The 21,072-nt window shown below is 38.4% G+C and overlaps 1 protein-coding gene across 5 annotated transcripts in view; it reads right to left on the bottom strand.

The window, feature by feature from the left end:
• Window positions 1-4,110: 4,110 nt before the first annotated feature.
• Window positions 4,111-21,072, bottom strand: part of LOC138700327 (uncharacterized) — a 327,656-nt gene continuing 310,694 nt past the window's right edge. For all 5 annotated transcript variants that reach the window (XM_069826878.1, XM_069826876.1, XM_069826875.1 and 2 more), the window contains 4 exons: window positions 19,807-20,066; window positions 15,256-15,415; window positions 14,450-14,590; window positions 4,111-9,042 (listed from right to left, as the gene is read on the bottom strand). In XM_069826878.1, the coding sequence (XP_069682979.1) occupies window positions 8,909-9,042; window positions 14,450-14,590; window positions 15,256-15,415; window positions 19,807-20,066 (695 nt within the window). In that variant the 3' untranslated portion in view covers window positions 4,111-8,908. The remainder of the gene's footprint in view (window positions 9,043-14,449; window positions 14,591-15,255; window positions 15,416-19,806; window positions 20,067-21,072) is intronic.

Here is a 21,072-nt window from a genome sequence, read left to right on the forward strand (position 1 = left end):
TTAAGAGCCAGAACAGGTCACATTGTCACACAGTTGTACCTACATGATTTCACATTTCTGATAATCCTACTTGTCTGTGATGTAATAATCATGATGAAGATCTGGAACACATTTTTCTATACTGTCCATCCATAAACCACAAAAGAAGTAAATTAAAATCATCAGTACCAGTTGCAGAAGACACAGCCCAACAGCGAATGGCGCGATGGCATTAAAATGGTTGGAAATGTTGCTGCAGTACGTGCTGTGCCGGGAAGATCTCAGGACAACCGTTGTAGGCATTGCCACAACGAGGTTGAAACTCTTGCACACGTCCTGGGATCCTGTCCGCACGGCGAAGGTCTGCGAAACGCTAGACACCACCAAGTACGATCAATTATAGCCACTGCCCTTAAAGATGCCGATTACAACACCTTTGAAGAAGTACATGGTCTCTCCGTCACTGGCAGTACACGGCGCATAGATATAATAGCTTTCAAGGAATCTACAAGATCTGGATACATAATTGATCCCGCCGTGCGTTTCGAAATGGATGAGGAACAGCCAGCAGAAATGGATAATGAAAAAAAGAATATCTACAATCCTACCATTTCGTATTATCTCCAAAGGTACCAGCTAGAAGAGCTAGAAGTAATCGGACTTCTGGTTGGAGCAAGAGGTACCGCTACTCTCCTCATGAAAGATGTGTTTAAGAGGCTTGGAATACCTACATCTACAGTATTATTCCGGTTGTAACCTTAGCTGCATTGAAAGGGTCAATTGCTCTCCTGAAGAATCACCTATATTCGAAATCAAACTAAGTTCAGTAGCATTCTTTACTTTTTTGTAACACTTACCTTTCTAAAAATAGGTATATTTCACTAATCTCAAAAAAAAATTATTTGCAGTTATGTACTTGTAGGAATTTCATTGTTAAAACAAAATCAATGGTTTTTCATGAACTTGTAAAAATTTCTATGGTTAAGTACTCTTTGTCCCTTGTGGCAGCTCACGAATGGTGAGATCTTTGTCCCTTGTGGCAGCTCACGAATGGTGAGAAGATATAAATTTATATATTGACTACACCCCAACTTTGGCTACTAGCAACAGGCATCTATAATGAACACCGATCAAAATACCCCTCATTTCTCGTGAAAAACAACAACTGAATAGACTACAGTGGACTATAGTGGACTTTATGTTGTCAGCAAACAGCTGGATACATTAAGAAGATTGATTCTTTTATTTCTGTTTCTGTCATTCTTCACCTTTCATACTTAGTAGTTTGATAATTTATGATTACAGTAAGTGCAAGAAGAGCTTGCACAGACAGCTGCGCAGCCTTTCGGCAATGTTTGGGTGGACTCTTTAGTTGGATCGCTGTCAACAGTTCTCAGTGAACAGTCTGCTGACAACCTTTCGAGTGAGATTTATCAAATTATCAGAGCGCGTATATATTGTAACATAAACTTTGTTGTCGACCTGGTTGGCGAGTTGGTATAGCGCTGGCCTTCTATGTCCAAGGTTGCGGGTTCGATTCCGGGCCAGGTCGATGGCATTTAAGTGTGCTTAAATGTGACAGGCTCATGTCAGTAGATTTACTGGCATGTAAAAGAACTCCTGCGGGACAAAACTCTGGCACATCCGGCAACGCTGATATAACCTCTGCAGTTGCGAGCGTCGTTAAATAAAACATCACATTCTAACATTTGATTCCGGGCCAGGTTGATGGCATTTAAGTATGCTTAAATGTGGCAGGCTCATGTCAGTAGATTTACGGCATGTAAAAGAACTCCTGCGGGACAAAATTCTGGCACATCTGGTATAACCTCTGCAGTTGCGAGCATCGTTAAATAAAACATAACATTCGATTCCGGGCCAGGTCGATGGCATTTAAGTGTGCTTAAATGCAACAGGCTCATGTCAGTAGATTTACTGGCATGTAAAAGAACTCCTGTGGGACAAAATTCCGGCACATCTGGTGATGCTGATATAACCTCTGCAGTTGCGAGCGTCGTTAAATAAAACATAACATTCTAACATTCGATTCCAGGCCAGGTCGATGGCATTTAAGTGTGCTTAAATGCGACAGGCTCATGTCAGTAGATTTACTGGCATGTAAAAGAACTCCTGCGGGACAAAATTCCGGCACATCCGGCGACGCTGATACAACCTGTGCAGTTGCGAACGTCTTTAAATAAAACATAACATTCTAATATTCGATTCTGGACAGGTCGATGGCATTTAAATGCGACAGGCTCAAGTCAGTAGATTTACTGGCATGTAAAAGAACTCCTGTGGGACAAAATTCCGACACATCCGGCGACGCTGATATAACCTCTGCAGTTGCGAGCGTCGTTAAATGAACCATAGCATTTTTTTTTAACTTTGTTGCAGAGTAACCAATAGCATAACATTGTTGAAAATACAGAAGCAATTTATACACGTTATAGGTAAAGAGTATAAATAGCTTCTCTAGTTTGACTGTGCAATGTTTTAGCACTTCCTAGTTTAGAATTAAATGGGGACATTGTTAGGTGCATAGACTATTATAGACAATTCTGAAGACCTTAGTTGTCCAATAAACGCACTTTCAACTACTGTTGTGACAGTACAGTGAAATTTTAGAATTGAATTTGGTAAGAATGCTCCACATAGAAACTGCATTGTGTGCTGGGTGACATAATTCGAAACTAGTGGCTGTTTATGCCCTAGGAAATGTCCGGTACGTCCACAGAGTTTGGAAGATACAGGATACGAGCCATGTATGAACGTAGTCCTAGCTAGTCAACAAAGCTGGTTAGTTGGGAAGCACAGGTGCCGTAGTCCATGGTATGATGTATCTTATAAAAGCGTAGTAATCTTTTCTAGAACCATGCAGAATACGACTCACCAATGTTACTCTGGCCCCCGCGATCGCCAGACTTAACCTGCGACTTCATTCTGTGTCTGTCACCCCCATGCCACAGAACCTGAAATACCTGAGCTGTTTATCCTTTCAATTCCTTTTCAAGCACAAATGTTATCTTTAGCCTTCAGAGTATAGATGTTACTAGAAGATGGCAGTCGACAAACTGCAGGGTTTTCAAATAATTGGGATAGGTCAAACATCCCTAGTCTCCCGTAAATTAAAAATGCTCAATGTCATAAATAAAATTTCACAGATTTCAGTTAATTTATTTCCTTCCAGATACATTTTTCTTGTATTTTACAAATTGGTTTTCAAGTTAAATATTTTCACTGTCATTATAGTTACTAATATTAAAACATCATAACAATAACTTGATAGTTACTCCATATGGATGCATAAATCCTGTGATCATGTGTCTTTTGTTCAGAGGCACAGCCTATTATTTACTTCATATGTCACATTCAGCTCTGAAAGTCTCAAGCATCGAGCAATGAATTAATATCACAATGTTGTTCAGTGTTAGGGACATCAGTTCTTTATCAGGAATTTAATAATCATTGATGTACATAACCTAACTTCAAGAGTTTTCTTATATCATTGGTTAACAACAGGTTCAATCTGTTATGCTATCATATTGTTTTCTTATTACTTATTACATAATGGAAGTATAGACAGTGAGTTACAAAATAATACATTCCTGTACTGGATAGAAATGTAGTATTCTTCATAACCTGCTTGATATACAGCACGGAGAAAACAATATTAATCAGAAAGTTAACTTAACCTATCAGCAAAAATCGTTGAACTACTTACAGTATGTGTTGTACATGGTAACTAGGTTCAGCAGAATTCTTGAGTACCGTACTGTAGTTTAGACTGTACCTCTCTACAGTTACTTGAGACTACAAGCAATAAAATAAAATTATGTGCAGTAAAGGAAATGACACATTATAAAATCTTAATGTAAACATTTTAATGCTTTTAGTCTCATGTACACTGGACCAAAAAGTATTGGCACACTCAATGTTTTACCTTTAAGATCTGTGTATGTAAAGGGCAGGTTTAAGAAAATATTTTTTTTTTCCTTAATGTAATGGAAAACTAAAAATCTTTCACAGAAATCACAACAATAACACAAAATAATTATTTACAAAAGAAAATCAATTTCCTGATTTCAAAAAAAGTATTGGCACATTATACTAATGTATATAATAGATCTCTGTATTTTCAGTAGGCTATCCTGTATGCAAGTCATTAGCGCAAATGACAGCTTCCAGACGTCTCGGCATTGAATGAACCAAATTTCTCGTCATTTCAGGGGAAATTTCAAATCACACATCCAAGAACCCTCTTAAACTCTTCCTTATTAGATGATCGGTGCTTTCACTTTCTCTTCCAAGATATTCCCACAAATATTCAGATTCAAATTTGGTCTCTGTGGTGGAGTAAGAAGTCTTCTGAAGGAATTATATAGTAGCCACTCTCTTGTTTCTATAGCAGTGAGTTTGGGGTCGTTATCTTGTTGGAAACGGAAGATCCCATCCAGGCTGAGCTTGTGCACACTGTTGGACAAAATATCCCGCAACAGACCAATGAATTTGTACTGATCAATTTCACCATCGTTAAAGGCCAGATTTCTAACTCCCTAGGTGTTATGCGCCTCCAAACCATAACATGTCCACCTCCATGTTTTACTATTGGAGCTATGTGTTGTTGTTGTTTTAATTCTGTGTTAGGTTTTCGCCACTTTCTTCCGTCCTCCAGAACCAAACAAGTTGAATTTCGACTCTTCTGAGAATATGAGTGTCCCAGAATTTCCATAATATTCCTTGGTAAACTCAAGACGTTTCTTTTTTTAATTCTGTGTTAGGTTTTCGCCACACTTTCTTCTGTCCTCCAGAACCAAACAAGTTGAATTTCGACTCGTCTGAGAATATGAGTGTCCCAGAATTTCCATAATATTCCTTGGTAAACTCAAGACGTTTCTTTTTTAATTCTGTGTTAGGTTTTCGCCACACTTTCTTCTGTCCTCCAGAACCAAACAAGTTGAATTTCGACTCGTCTGAGAATATGAGTGTCCCAGAATTTCCATAATATTCCTTGGCAAACTCAGGACGTTTCTTTTTTAATTCTGTGTTAGGTTTTCGCCACACTTCCTTCCGTCCTCCAGAACCAAACAAGTTGAATTTCGACTCGTCTGAGAATATGAGTGTCCCAGAATTTCCATAATATTCCTTGGCAAACTCAAGAAGTTTCTTTTTTAATTCTGTGTTAGGTTTTCGCCACACTTCCTTCCGTCCTCCAGAACCAAACAAGTTGAACTTGGACTCATCTGAGAATATGACAGTGTCCCAGAATTTCCATAATATTCCTTGGCAAACTCAGGACGTTTCTTTTTTAATTCTGTGTTAGGTTTTCGCCACACTTCCTTCCGTCCTCCAGAACCAAACAAGTTGAACTTGGACTCATCTGAGAATATGACAGTGTCCCAGAATTTCCATAATATTCCTTGGCAAACTCAGGACGTTTCTTTTTTAATTCTGTGTTAGGTTTTCGCCACACTTCCTTCCGTCCTCCAGAACCAAACAAGTTGAACTTGGACTCATCTGAGAATATGACAGTGTCCCAGAATTTCCATAGTATTCCTTGGCAAACTCAGGACGTTTCTTTTTTAATTCTGTGTTAGGTTTTCGCCACACTTCCTTCCGTCCTCCAGAACCAAACAAGTTGAACTTGGACTCATCTGAGAATATGACAGTGTCCCAGAATTTCCATAATATTCCTTGGCAAACTCAGGACGTTTCTTTTTTAATTCTGTGTTAGGTTTTCGCCACACTTCCTTCCGTCCTCCAGAACCAAACAAGTTGAATTTCGACTCGTCTGAGAATATGAGTGTCCCAGAATTTCCATAATATTCCTTGGCAAACTCAAGAAGTTTCTTTTTTAATTCTGTGTTAGGTTTTCGCCACACTTCCTTCCGTCCTCCAGAACCAAACAAGTTGAACTTGGACTCATCTGAGAATATGACAGTGTCCCAGAATTTCCATAATATTCCTTGGCAAACTCAGGACGTTTCTTTTTTAATTCTGTGTTAGGTTTTCGCCACACTTCCTTCCGTCCTCCAGAACCAAACAAGTTGAACTTGGACTCATCTGAGAATATGACAGTGTCCCAGAATTTCCATAATATTCCTTGGCAAACTCAGGACGTTTCTTTTTTAATTCTGTGTTAGGTTTTCGCCACACTTCCTTCCGTCCTCCAGAACCAAACAAGTTGAACTTGGACTCATCTGAGAATATGACAGTGTCCCAGAATTTCCATAATATTCCTTGGCAAACTCAGGACGTTTCTTTTTTAATTCTGTGTTAGGTTTTCGCCACACTTCCTTCCGTCCTCCAGAACCAAACAAGTTGAACTTGGACTCATCTGAGAATATGACAGTGTCCCAGAATTTCCATAATATTCCTTGGCAAACTCAGGACGTTTCTTTTTTAATTCTGTGTTAGGTTTTCGCCACACTTCCTTCCGTCCTCCAGAACCAAACAAGTTGAACTTGGACTCATCTGAGAATATGACAGTGTCCCAGAATTTCCATAATATTCCTTGGCAAACTCAGGACGTTTCTTTTTTAATTCTGTGTTAGGTTTTCGCCACACTTCCTTCCGTCCTCCAGAACCAAACAAGTTGAACTTGGACTCATCTGAGAATATGACAGTGTCCCAGAATTTCCATAATATTCCTTGGCAAACTCAGGACGTTTCTTTTTTAATTCTGTGTTAGGTTTTCGCCACACTTCCTTCCGTCCTCCAGAACCAAACAAGTTAAACTTCGACTCATCTGAGAATATGACAGTGTCCCAGAATTTCCACAATATTTCTTGACAAACTCAAGACGTTTCTTCCTGTTTACCTCGGAAATTTATGGATTTTGCTGAAAGACCTGCCATGAATATCAGCACTGTTCAAAACATTCTGTACCGCTTGAACACTTAACATGTTGTTAGATGTGTTGCGATGTCAACAGCTAAAGAGGCAGCACTTTTTGTAGATTTCTTTTGGGCTAAACGTATGATGGTTCTTTTCTCTTTTTCATGGGTGACTAGATCTTTGCTTGTTTCGTGTGGATCCTTGTTCTCTGTGTTTATGTATTATACACCCTACAGTAGAGAAGCTTATATGGTCAAGTTTTAGTTTCCTACGGCCACTTCCAACGGACTCCTAACAAATATTCACACGTTTATCACTGGGATTGTGGCGCTGGAAATCAATTTAGAACACTTTTATCTCAGCCACGACACATTTCAATTTTTATTGTACAATATAAATGCAATTATCACTATAATGACACAATAATTCTTGCAGATAACACAGAAACAACTTCGGAAACGTAATTAACAGAGTCGCAGTTTCACTTCACTTCCACTAGATGACTCAGAATTCCAGCAGACGATATGGTACAGGTGTAGCAGGGATGCCAATATCGGCAAACGAAATGAAACTGTGAGGAATGTTACAACAGGTGTGCTAAACGTTAGGAATGTTGCAATAGGTGTGTAGCACGTTAGGTTAGGTTAGGTTAGGTTAGGTGTGTAAGATAATATGAATGGTTACCACAGTTGGCAATCATTCTCCCACTCCACCTCAAATAACGTCACAACGATGGAATATGGCCGCCTTCTTCCTTCAAGTACGACGATTTTCCTATATAAGTAAGGAACCTATTTAGGGTGGGTGGGTGGCACCACTGCTCTCCCAGTGATCACATCGAGTTTCTACTACTCCACACTACAAAACTAAGGTATTTTCAGTGTTTGTTTTTAATTCCCTATACTGGCAATACCAAACTAAAACTTCACCGCTTATACAAAGTAGTCTATGTATCTCTCTGTAACGTTTTCTTTGTGAGAGCAGGAACACAGAGGATGAATGTTCACCTTTCTTCAGTCTCATGTTGACAGTACCGATCACTGCCACACCAGACTTACGACTGACTGGTAAACAACCCTTAGTTAAGATACAGAAACATGACCTTGTGTTTAATGCAGTTTAAATAACAGAAACATACAATGGTGTCACTCTGCCAATAATTTTTTTGTGATTATAGTATTGAAATTAATTTCTAGAAAGTTTGTTTATCGTGTCATTGAATAATTTCAATAATTAAAATCGTTTAACTACCTTATTTTTGCCCATATATATTATATCAACTGCATTTTCAATTATCTTCAATTGAACCCAGTACTACAACAAAATGGAGTGTGCTAATAGTTTTTGGAGCCAATGTACTTGTAAAACAAAGATTCCCAAACTAAATTTAGCTAACCTTAAAATTTCCATCATTTGCCTAAAGTGATCGTTCAATGATTACTTCCAGTTTTACAGTGCCTGCATATAACAAACATTTTAAATTTAGAATTCAGATTAGGCCTATTCTCAGTTAAGAATTACTGGTAATAATACGGATTTTAGTTTCATTGTATTCAAAATTTATCATTGTTTGCTTAACATAAAAGATTTCACAGCTAAATAAGTTTGGGAAACATTGTTAAAATATGAATTTATCTGTTAACAAATAAAACACTCAACAACAGTACCACAACTATGTCACATTGTCTATGCTTTGACTATATAGTTTATGTTCTTGTTTAACATAAAAAAACATAACTCAGATGACCGCAATTACCAAAATTATTACACACGTATCTGTAAAAGTCACTTGCGACTATATCACACATAAACTAACATAAAACACTTAAAATTTGATAAAAAATATTTTCAAGGTAAATACAACATACATATTTGTGTATAATATAAATTACATTAAATAGAATTATTATTTAATTTTTATTAACGCACATAAAAATCACTTTCATACATATTGAACACTGTAATTAATTACTCTACAGTCTTCTGTTTTTTTGTTTATTTATTAACAGAATGATCTTAAAAAAATTCTAACAGATTTCTCTCCACAAAGGAGTCTTTGGTTTCAACACTGATGTAAGAATACGTGGACATACTACAAATACATCCCGTTAACTAAGTAGTCAGCATCGTGTGCATATGGTGACTTGCCACCACGTCGAAGTCGCCTTCTTACCACTCGTAACCGACAGCCAATCAGTACAACCATTATGCCTGTGATGCATAATCCTGGAACAGAAATCATTAGATTTTAAATATTTAATTCTATTTCACAATTAATTGGTCTTGATATTCTGTTCCATTACTTACGGTTCACTTTGTATAAGTATGATGTGCATATCTATATATATAATATGAACTGGTAATGAAAATTGCGGGAAAACGGCTGAATAGATTTTAATAAATGACCTGTCATTTTGAACCTTAGAACCCAAAATTTTTCAGAAAAATAGCAGTTTTCAGTGAAATGTCAATTTTCCTACATCATTTTCCTATTTTTCAAAGTCCATCTGTCGTCAGTTCTGAGAAATATGGCTTTTCAAAATAAAACAATACACACTACAATAAACAATAGGATATTACACGAAGGCCATGACCTGCAGGATTGCTGATATATTTGAGCTCAAATTCATTGGTTATTAAAATCTTCAAGACTTACTAAAAATAATTCACAGGTCTGATTCTGTGGTATGTAATTTTCTGAGTACAGCTGTGTATTGGACATTAAAATGTACAAAATTTGAGGTGGTTTGATGACATTATTACCATTAGAAATGAAATATTATTATAGTTGATGCCTTTTCATTAATTATACATATTAATGCTGTAGTGATGATATGAAAGTGAAACGTTTTGGGGTTATGTAAGTAGCTGTAGAGAATATCTTAAATTAGATCTTCATTTCTGTAATTTACTGAGTGGTGGCTGTATAGTATATATAACTACAAAAATTACGTAAGATAATAATATTGTTATTAAAAATCAAGCATTTTTATAGTTATTATTCAAGTGAGGTTGGGTCTTTTTCATATACTTAATGGCGGTGTGGTGTAAATACTTATATGCGTCATTCTCTTCAGTATTGGCTCGAGAGAGCGCAAAAATTACAATTCCTAAGGAAAGACCAAAAGGTATTAGTTACTGATAAAATAAGAAGCCTCAAAATTGTGTAGTCTCCCGATCATTTCAGCAAGATCTCTTAGCAGGATAAAATGATTTTACCCTCTACATTTCAAGCTCTACATGCAGCAGCTATATCAAGATGCTATGTCTATTGTTCGAAAGCATAGCAAACCCGACTTACAATCCACAATGACCTGAAATAGCTATTGCTTTACTCCCACATGAAAAACCCACTGATCGTTCTGACATTGTTACTTGCGTTTTCGCGCTGAAACTCAAAAACTGAAGTTGGATAGATTCAATGAAAAAAAAAAAAAACATTCGGAAGGAGTATGTTTCATTATTACAGACGCAAATAACTCTCAAAATATCTGGTATTCTTCATTCAAAATACTGTAGATCTGAAAAATTTTCATTTGTAACATCTAATGAACTTAGTTTGCAGCATTTGCTGCACAAGCCGCTAGTATTATTTTAAATGGAATCAATTAAGTTCCATCTAGATAAGTAGGGCAATGATTTAGTTGTCATTGGAAATCAATGATCCAAATTTTTTTCGTACTTGAGTTTTTGCTTTTTAATAATTTGAATAAAAGATGAAAATATAATATAAGAAATTGACATTTTTCCTATCAGTCAAATAGCTATAACTCTGATTGTACACATAAAAGATCTGATTTCGCATCCCAATGAGACAATATGGAATTTGTAGGTTGAGATGGTGTAAGATATTTTTTATTTCCTTTTTCGTCATGTTAACATATCTCTATAAATTATCATACGAGGCGTGTTTTTAAAGCAAGTTCCAAAAGGGTGTAGTAAGTAAACGGGAAGATATTTACAAACCATTTTTGTTGTATTGTATTACCCACACTTCAGTTACTTCTCAACATAATCTCCACCATTATTGAGGCATTTATCGAGTCGTGGCACAAGTCTTTCTATCCCCTCATTGTAGAATTGCGATGCGAACCACTCCCGCACTGCTGTTTTCACTTCGTCGTCGCCATCAAAACATTGACCACCGAGGAACTTCTTGAGATGTAGGAAGAGATGAAAGTCACTCGGAGCCAAATCCGAACTGTAGGGGGGATGGTCAATTTGTTCCCAGCCAAATTTCGAGATGAGATTCTGGGTGTCACGAGCTGTGTGTGGCCGAGCGTTGTCATGAAGCAACACAACTCCGTCGGTCAGCATCCCACGTCTCTTGTTCTGAATTGTGCGACGAAGCTTCTTCAAGGTCTGACAATAGGTTTCTCTATTAATGGTTTCACCCCGAGGCAAGAATCAGATGAGTAGGACTCCTTTTCTGTCCCAAAAAACAGTGCACATGATCTTGCGTGTTGACATGGTTTGTTTGAATTTCTTTTTCCTTGGCGATGCAGTGTGCCTCCATTCCATGGACTGCTGCTTCGATTCAGGTGTCATGTGAGACACCCAAGTCTCGTCACCTGTCACGATATGGTCACAGACTACTATATACAGTCGCGAAGCTCAATATGTAGTAAAAATGCAAATATGGATAGTTGCCCACCACTAGGATCGCTACTATCGCCTCATCATCGCAGATCTCTCTCCTAGCAGCCGACAAAATATGTTACACTTTCGTTGTCGTGTTCTTTTGGAAAAATTAACACCTTCCTTCCATTATTGAAATATTAAATGCATAAAGTTCATTTATTATTTTAATGAAGTATATTAAATTCCACCATAAACTCGAAGATACCTGCAAGAAATAGGTTCATATAATTTTTGTTTGTGCAAAACGAACTGAAATTTACTATAATCGCTTCACTCATTCAAGATTATAGCGATAATTAACTATGAAATCAATAAATATTAATTTGCATTTCCCTTTACAACAATAATAATGGAAATATGAATTAATGGAGTAACTTACGTGTACCGGTACTTGTAGTGTAGGCTTACGTAGTTAACAAAGTGGGATTAGGTTAAGCAATAATAATCACACCAGAATTGGAAATAAAACGTCATCAATAAATTTTATTGTAACAGACTTTTTCTACGTCTCTAATAAAGTAACAAATAAAAATAACAACAAAATTAACAGCTATAATTAAAAACATATCCTTTGAAAAAAAGAAAGTAGGCCTAAGCAATAATAATCCCACCAGAATTGAAAATAAAACGTGATCAATAAATTTCATTAAAACAAACTTAATTTTTCTACGTCTCTAGTGAAATATTATTCCAATTATTGTATTTTAGCCATTAACATTTTCATTACAACCAATAACGAACATTTCACAAGCATCAATGTGAAATACGCAACGAGCTAGCACTCGATGGAAATATGATTCAGTCCAAAGTCGACCGTGGACAGTCTATTGTTTCCAGTTGCTAACGGCTTGGAGCGCTTTATCACGAGATTTGCAAAAAATCACCTCAAGCTTCGCGACTGTATATAGTAGACTGTGATATGGTCAGGAAACTCATCGCCTTGCTCACTGTAACGTGTGAGAAAGCTCAATGCATTGGAAGCTCGTTTGGTTCTGTGTTCCTCGGTGAGCATCTTGGGTACCCATCATGAGCACAATTTTCGATATCGTAATCGATCTGTCACAATTTTGTAGAGAACACTCTGCGACATTTGTGGAAAATTCAAGGAAAGCGAAGAAATCCTGAACCTCCTGTCCTCATGAATTTTTTCATCGACAGCACGCACCAAATCGTCATTGATCAAAGATGGCCGACCGGTACGCTGCTCGTCATGCACAGAGACGCGGCCCTCGTTGAACTTCCTAACCCATCTCCTGACCATTCATCACTAATGACATCATCCCCATACACCTCACAAAGTTGACGATGAATGTCAGCTGGTTTGATGTTTCTCGCATTCAAGAAACGGATAACAGAGCGCATCTCACAGTCGGCGGGGTGCTCGATCACTTTAAACATTTCAACTGGTCACAACTAACCACACACACCAGGGATGAGACGATATTAGCTCCCAATCATGGTAGAAGAGCTCGACCTTGATCACGAGCGCATAGCGCATCCACTACATAGCGTCGTAACGTAGACAACAGGGATGTACATGCACATGCAGCGAATAAAGGCAGCAATCATTACAATGACTTACGTTACTAAATTTCTGGTATGTAATAGGGCTAATTATTCAGTTATTTAATATACATATACATATATAAACAAATCGCAAAGGGAAGGGTGCTTTAGGAACAAAAAAAGAGAAATAGGAAAAGTTAATTATTTGTAAACAATTTTCTTGTTAAAAGCAATTATTTATTATGTAAATACTTCACTTCATTACTTAGGAGAAACTACTAGGATCTACCTGGTCGACGTGTGTGATCTCTAAGTACTTTTGAATATTTGTTGAAAAAGTAATGACAATATTGATTGAAATAGAGTATATTGATTGTGTGATTGTGAAAATGTAGTCCTTACTCTCCAGTCGTGATTATGTAATGAGTTTTCTTAGAGTGATTTGTGAGATGCACGTAACACGAAAGAACAAATTGATTAAATTAAGATATTGAGAGCCATCGTAATTTTTAGGGGATATGTATGATTTTTAAAACTTCTACAATTTTAGGCCAAAATTTGTGAAATTTAAACTATATAAACAGATATATAATAATATCATCTGTACAAAATTTGATGCAATTAAGTCTAATAGTTTTGAAATTATATTTTTAATTATATTTTATATTGACGTTACTAAAAAAGCTCCTTGCATCAAAGTTTTCAAAATGTTTAGTTCATATTTGCTAAAAATCTTGAAAATAGTTATTGGAATAAAAGTGAATCAGCTTTTTGTGCTTAGTAATAGTATAAGTTAAAGTGCAATCTGAGATAAAATATTATTTCTAAATTAAAGAAACATGTAGTCTAATAAAAGTAAATATCCAGAAACAAGCAACAAATAAAACATCAACAATACATTTAAAATAAATAAATAAAAAGAATCTAGATAAATTTCTACTGACCCAAATGTAAATTAATTTATCTTCGATGTCAATTCCGAAATGAATTTATTTCTCTCTTCTCCCGAATAATGCCTATTTTTTTTTTAATGTTGCGTCTCATAATGCCGTTTTATGTTGCTTTTTTGTAAATGATATTTTTTTTTTACACAACAAACACTGGACTTCATCACCATGTTCGAAGCATAAATATTGTATCTTCCACTCTTCCTGGAAAGCTTCAAGCGCTTCCGTTCCGTCATGATGCGCTGTGTTCTAAGATCTGTACATCCTTTAGCAATGTTTACAGGTAAAAGAGCTCCGCGCGCGCGCAGCGGGCATAAAAGAGCTCTCGCTCGCAATTATTAGTCACCATCGCAAGACTGACACACACGGACTGAAGCTCTGAAACTGCATGCACAGCTTGCCTGAGGACTGAAGAAGAAAACACGCATGCGCAAAATAACGATTGCAGCGATGCGACGGCTGTAATTGAAAACGGAACTTACTTTAAGAACACGCCTTGTACTTTGTATAACCAGAAAATAAAGATTTCAGAATCTGACCTAGTGCAAGTGAAAGGATGGCACCGTTGGGTCGTCCAGGATCTTCCTCTGTGGCTTCGCTGAAATTTACTTCCTCCATATTTACAACGACTTTGTGATTCTTCTTGAGATGTGAAATGTGTTCGTGTGGTGCTTTGGTTGCTGAAAAGAATGCAAGCTCGTTCAAACATTAGGGGAGGGTCGGGTAGTATCGGACATCGGGTAATATCGGACAGTGAGTTTCTTTCATCTGCCACACGATGATAGTACCTGATTGACATGGTTACGTTTCTGTGATGTTTATTTATTTTATTGGGTTATTTTACGACGCTGTATCAACTTCTAGGTTATTTAGCGTCTGAATGATATGAAGGTGATAATGCCGGTGAAATGAGTCCGGGGTCCAGCACCGAAAGTTACCCAGCATTTGCTCGTATTGGGTTGAGGGAAAACCCCGGAAAAAACCTCAACCAGGTAACTTGCCCCAACCGGGCTTCGAACCCGGGCCATCTGGTTTCGCAGCCAGACGCGCTGACCGTTACTCCACATGTGTGGATTTCTGTGATGTTGCATAGAGAAACGTAACCATGTCATTCAGATACTACCATATGGTAGTAGATGAAAGAAATGCATTGTCCGATACTACCCGATGTCCGATACTACCCGACTCTCCCCTATCCTCTTCAGAACTGGATTATCAATGTCAGTGATTTAATTACCAGTGCAGGTCTATATAGTTCTGTTGGCGGATGGCTTACAAGCAAACATTCTTACACAATTCAAACAATTACATCAAACCATATATCCACATTCAACAGTATATTTACCTTCCGTTCTTAACGTCGTTGCTTCCGTAACCGGAATTGTTTGTACTTCCACATGTACATCAATTGATCCTTTTCTCTTTGGTGTAGCTGAGAGGTCTTCCTCTAGCTTCGCTTCCAGAGTAGTTTTGTATTTCCGACTGGAATGTGATTGTTCCTTAAGCTGTAATAAATTTATTATATATCCTAATTAACACACTTTGTCTCCATACAGAGTGAATATTATTATGTGGGACCCAAATGTACTAGGTGTTCGTTGGGTTTGTTGGCAGCCATCTTGTATACACTGACGAAATATTTCAACGATGAGAATGAGTTCTGAGTACACAAGTTCTTTCAGATGGCCCCACAAATAAAAATCCAGAAATACGTTAAATGAACTATTTCCTGACAAATGGATAGAACGTGCAGGACCCACTCGATGACCTGCGCGTTCCCCAGACTTAAACCCACTGGATTTTTATTTGAAAGAATGCGGGATTCTACAGGACGACGACTGCATGCTTGCATTCAAGCCACAAAAAGTCATTTTGAGCATTTTCTGTAATGTTAAGCATCTCTATCATTACTGCAACAAAACTGTACTGATAACTCGGAAACGCAGTACAAATGGACAGATGTTCATATGAAGGCGTTATTTTAATAATGGTACACCTCTATTTACATTGATTTTGAGATATGGAGTCTTAAAGTTAAATGTGTACCTACAGAAAATTGAGGATGTGAAATATTTGAAAAATAATAGTTCATTCTTTCTTGTCAGAGATTAAGCTACGTTCCTATGCTTGGGGATTATGAATATTATATGGAACATGTCTAATAAGGGGGGGATAATGGAGGTATACCACTATTCAAATAAAAAGTTTCAATGTACGATTGATAAATCCAAGGCAACTCTTTGGAGATGTACCAGAATAATTGTTTAATTAAAAAGAGGCTGGATTTCAGTATAGAAATGGATATTTTATACTTTGGATCAAGATCTTGATCATCAATATCATTGGAATCACTCAAAATATCTTTGGAATCACTTATTTCGGCTTAGCATGGAACACAGTGGAGTTATACTGTTATTAAAATAATTTTCTTGTAGGGTTATCTAAGATGCCTGCATTATGGTACACTCTGTTGGCAGTAGAAGGAAGTTGGAGCTGTACCACTTTCATAATAAAAAGAATGGACATATTTTGTGAACCTGAAAGTGTGGTTAACTCCAATTTGACAGAAAGAGTCATTGTACCACTATTAAAATAACCCCTTCATATAGCTTTTTTCATTGTTTTGTTGTGTCCTCACCCCTGGTGACGTGGGTCCCACATATTAAGACTCACTCTGTATATACACATACCGGTATATTAATTTATTTTACTTTTAGAATATCTCATAACATGACGTACAAGTGAAGAGGGCAAAACTGTATTTATTTCCTTATTTCTATCTTTAATTTGTGATGGATGGATGGATGGATGGATGGATGGGTAAATGGATGGATGAATAAATAGATGGGTGAGTGGTTGGGTAGGTGGATAGTTGGATGGATGGATGGATGGGTGAGTGGATGGATGGATGAATAGATGGGTGGATGAGTGGTTGGGTAGGTGGATAGTTGGATGGATGGATGGATGGATGGGTGAGTGGATGGATGGATGGATGAATAGATGGATGGGTGAGTGGTTGGGTAGGTGGAAAGTTGGATGGATGGATGGGTGAGTGGATGTATGGATGAATAGATGGGTGGGTGAGTGGTTGGGTAGGTGGATAGTTGGATGGATGGATGGGTGAGTGGATGGATGGATGAATAGATGGGTGGGTGAGTGGTTGGGTAGGTGGATAGTTGGATGGATGGGTGAGTGGATGGATGGATGAATAGATGGGTGGGTGAGTGGTTGGGTAGGTGGATATTTGGATGGATGGATGGGTGAGTGGATGGATGGATGAATAGATGGGTGGGTGAGTGGTTGGGTAGGTGGATAGTTGGATGGATGGTTGGGTGAGTGGATGGATGGATGAATAGATGGATGGGTGAGTGGTTGGGTAGGTGGATAGTTGGACGGATGGATGGATGAATAGATGGGTGGGTGAGTGGTTGGGTAGGTGGATAGTTGGATGGATGGATAGGTGAGTGGATGGATGGATGATTAGATGGGTGGGTGAGTGGTTGGGTAGGTGGATAGTTGGATGGATGGATGGGTGAGTGGATGGATGAATTGATGGGTGGGTGAGTGGTTGAGTAGGTGGATAGTTGGATGGATGGATGGGTGAGTGGATGGATGGATGGGTGAGTGGATGGATGAATAAATAGATGGGTGAGTGGTTGGGTAGGTAGATAGTTGGATGGATGGATGGGTGAGTGGATGGATGAATAAATAGATGGGTGAGTGGTTGGGTAGGTGGATAGTTGGATGGATGGATGGATGGATGGATGAATAGATGGGTGGGTGAGTGGTTGGGTAGATGGATAGTTGGATGGATGGATGGGTGAGTGGATGGATGGATGAATAGATGGGTGGGTGAGTGGTTGGGTAGGTGGATATTTGGATGGATGGATGGGTGAGTGGATGGATGGATGAATAGATGGGTGGGTGAGTGGTTGGGTAGGTGGATAGTTGGATGAATGGATGGGTGAGTGGATGGTTGGATGGATGGATGGGTGAGTGGATGGATGGATGAATAGATGGGTGGGTGAGTGGTTGAGTAGGTGGATAGTTGGATGGATGGATGGATGGGTGAGTGGATGGATGGATGAATAGATGGGTGGGTGAGTGGTTGGGTAGGTGGATAGTTGGATAGATGGATGGGTGAGTGGATGGATGGATGAATAGATGGGTGGGTGAGTGGTTGGGTAGGTGGATAGTTGGATGGATGGATGGGTGAGTGGATGGATGGATGAATAGATGGGTGGGTGAGTGGTTGGGTAGGTGGATAGTTGGATGGATGGATGGGTGAGTGGATGGATGGATGAATAGATGGGTGGGTGAGTGGTTGGGTAGGTGGATAGTTGGATGGATGGATGGGTGAGTGGATGGATGGATGAATAGATGGGTGGGTGAGTGGTTGGGTAGGTGGATAGTTGGATGGATGGATGGATGGGTGAGTGAGTGGATGGATGGATGAATAGATGGGTGGGTGAGTGGTTGGGTAGGTGGATAGTTGGATGGATGGATGGGTGAGTGGATAGATGGATGATTAGATGGGTGGGTGAGTGGTTGGGTAGGTGGATAGTTGGATGGATGGATGGGTGAGTGGATGGATGGATGAATAGATGGGTGGGTGAGTGGTTGAGTAGGTGGATAGTTGGATGGATGGATGGGTGAGTGGATGGATGGATGGGTGAGTGGATGGATGAATAAATAGATGGGTGAGTGGTTGGGTAGGTAGATAGTTGGATGGATGGATGGGTGAGTGGATGGATGAATAAATAGATGGGTGAGTGGTTGGGTAGGTAGATAGTTGGATGGATGGATGGGTGAGTGGATGGATGGATGAATAGATGGGTGGGTGAGTGGTTGGGTAGGTGGATAGTTGGATGGATGGGTGAGTGGATGGATGGATGAATAGATGGGTGGGTGAGTGGTTGGGTAGGTGGATAGTTGGATGGATGGATGGGTGAATGGATGGATGGATGAATAGATGGGTGGGTGAGTGGTTGGGTAGGTGGATAGTTGGATGGATGGATGGGTGAGTGGATGGATGGATGAATAGATGGGTGGGTGTGTGCTGCTATTTATAATTGGACGGAGTTACGCAATAATAGACCAACCGACCATTTGAAAAAGTGAGATATTTGCACAAATCTGTTGATGGCAGGCTAATTTAAATCAAGAATGCGATATCTGAATTTTGCTGCTATTTATAAGCAAAAATTCGTTTATTGCATAAAATTCATTTATTTATTTTGCTTTGAAATATTAATTCAACTGCTGGTCTCTTATTAAAAATCGTTTAGCCTTTTTTGGTATTATTTGTGCTAATTTTTGTAATAGTATGAATGTTATGATACTTCTTGCATAAAATGTTTTATAAAAAAAAAACATATTTATTTCAGTGGCCAATATCTCGAAACAGATTTCGAGGGAAAAATTGTTCTGGGCCAGGCATCGAACCTGGGACCTTGGTTTAACGTACCAACGCTCTATCAACCGAGCTACCGGGGAACTCTACCAGACACCGATCCAATTTTTCCCTCTATATCTACAGACCTCAAAGTGGGCTGACAACCGTCAAGCAACCAACAATGAGTGCACACTAACTCTGTGTGACTTAAATTGTGGTTTTCTGTTTCTGGATCGGTGTCTGGTAGAGTTCCCGGTTAGGGCAGTTGGTAGAGCGTTGGTACGTTAAACCAAAGGTCCCGGGTTCGATGCCTGGCACCGGAACAATTTTTCCCTCGAAATTATTCAAATCAACTTTACAGGGAGTTATACTTGAAAGCTTGATTTGCATCTCGAAACAGATTTTTGGCGCTTGGTCTCTTATTGCATAACTCTGTCCAGTTATATCCTTACTTCTCAATAGCTTGTACACTTGTCTCACATATAACACGGAATACTGCACCTTGACTGGGGTGGCTCCATCTGCAATGCTCTCCTGCTCTCCTTGAGGCATCGTGTGACTCGGTGGATGCTGGTGGGGGGCGTCAGCTTCATGGGGATGAACTGCGTGGAATCTTCCCTCCTGGCTGTCCTCGTAGTAATAGTCGGGGGGTATGGGTTGGTTATTGTATCCTCGCATTCCATCTGAGCCCATCTTGGCATTTCTCTCATTATCATTCATACGTGAAGCTAAGTCCTCCAGCCCAGGCATTGAGTTAAGATCTATTGGAAGAAATAGGGATACCGGTACAATTAACTTTGTTAAGGCGCATTCACAATGAAAATTAAACATAACGTAAGCGTTAACTTAAGAATATAAACGTTACGGTAAAATCAAGAAGTCATACCATCATTCACGATGGGAACATGAACATAACAGCAAACATACTTGGTAACCATGGAAACATAACAACGAGTTGAGATCTATTGGAAGAAACAGGGATACAATTATCTTTGTTGGACTTACTGAGCGAATTTATATTAATTACTCATTACCGTAACTGTTCAGTAAATTAATCACGCAGATATTTAATTAATTGTATATTTTATTTTGTAAATGCTTTACATTTGTAATAAATTCTACAAGTTTGATATTATCTTTACAGGTAATTATTAGCTACTTTAATATTCTGAATAGTGTTCTATAAAGTGTAATATATGTATATTAAAAGGATGGTGGAGCCTTTGAGGATGTAAAGAACCGAATAAAAATGCAAATAGTGCATATGTCCAGTTGTACCCAATATGGAAATCTTATATTATATCTAGATCTACAAAAATTAAAATCTTTAACAGTAATGTGAATCATTCCTATTATATGGTTGTGAGACATGGAAAACAAGTAAAATTATACAAAATAAAGTGCAAAAATTTGTTAATAGATGTTTACGAAGAATCTTAAAAATTAGATGGCCAGATATAATCACAAACTCAGAACTGTGGAAGATAAAAAATCAGAAAGAAATCACAATAGAAATCAAAAGACGAAAGTGGAATTGGATAGGGCACACAATCAGGAAAGAAGATGGAGCAGTAGAAAGAATGGCTTTGGATTGGAACCCCCAGGGTAGTAGAACAAGAGAAAGGCCAAAAAATACATGGAAGAGAACAGTTTTGGAGGAAATTGCTAGGGAGGGGAAAACATGGAGCGAAGTGAAGAAGTTGGCTACAAATTGGGTCCGATGGAGGCACTTTGTGAATGCCTTATGATACAGGAGTTTGATTGATT

Source organism: Periplaneta americana, chromosome 5 (assembly GCF_040183065.1).
Source record: "Periplaneta americana isolate PAMFEO1 chromosome 5, P.americana_PAMFEO1_priV1, whole genome shotgun sequence".
NCBI lineage: Eukaryota > Metazoa > Arthropoda > Insecta > Blattodea > Blattidae > Periplaneta > Periplaneta americana.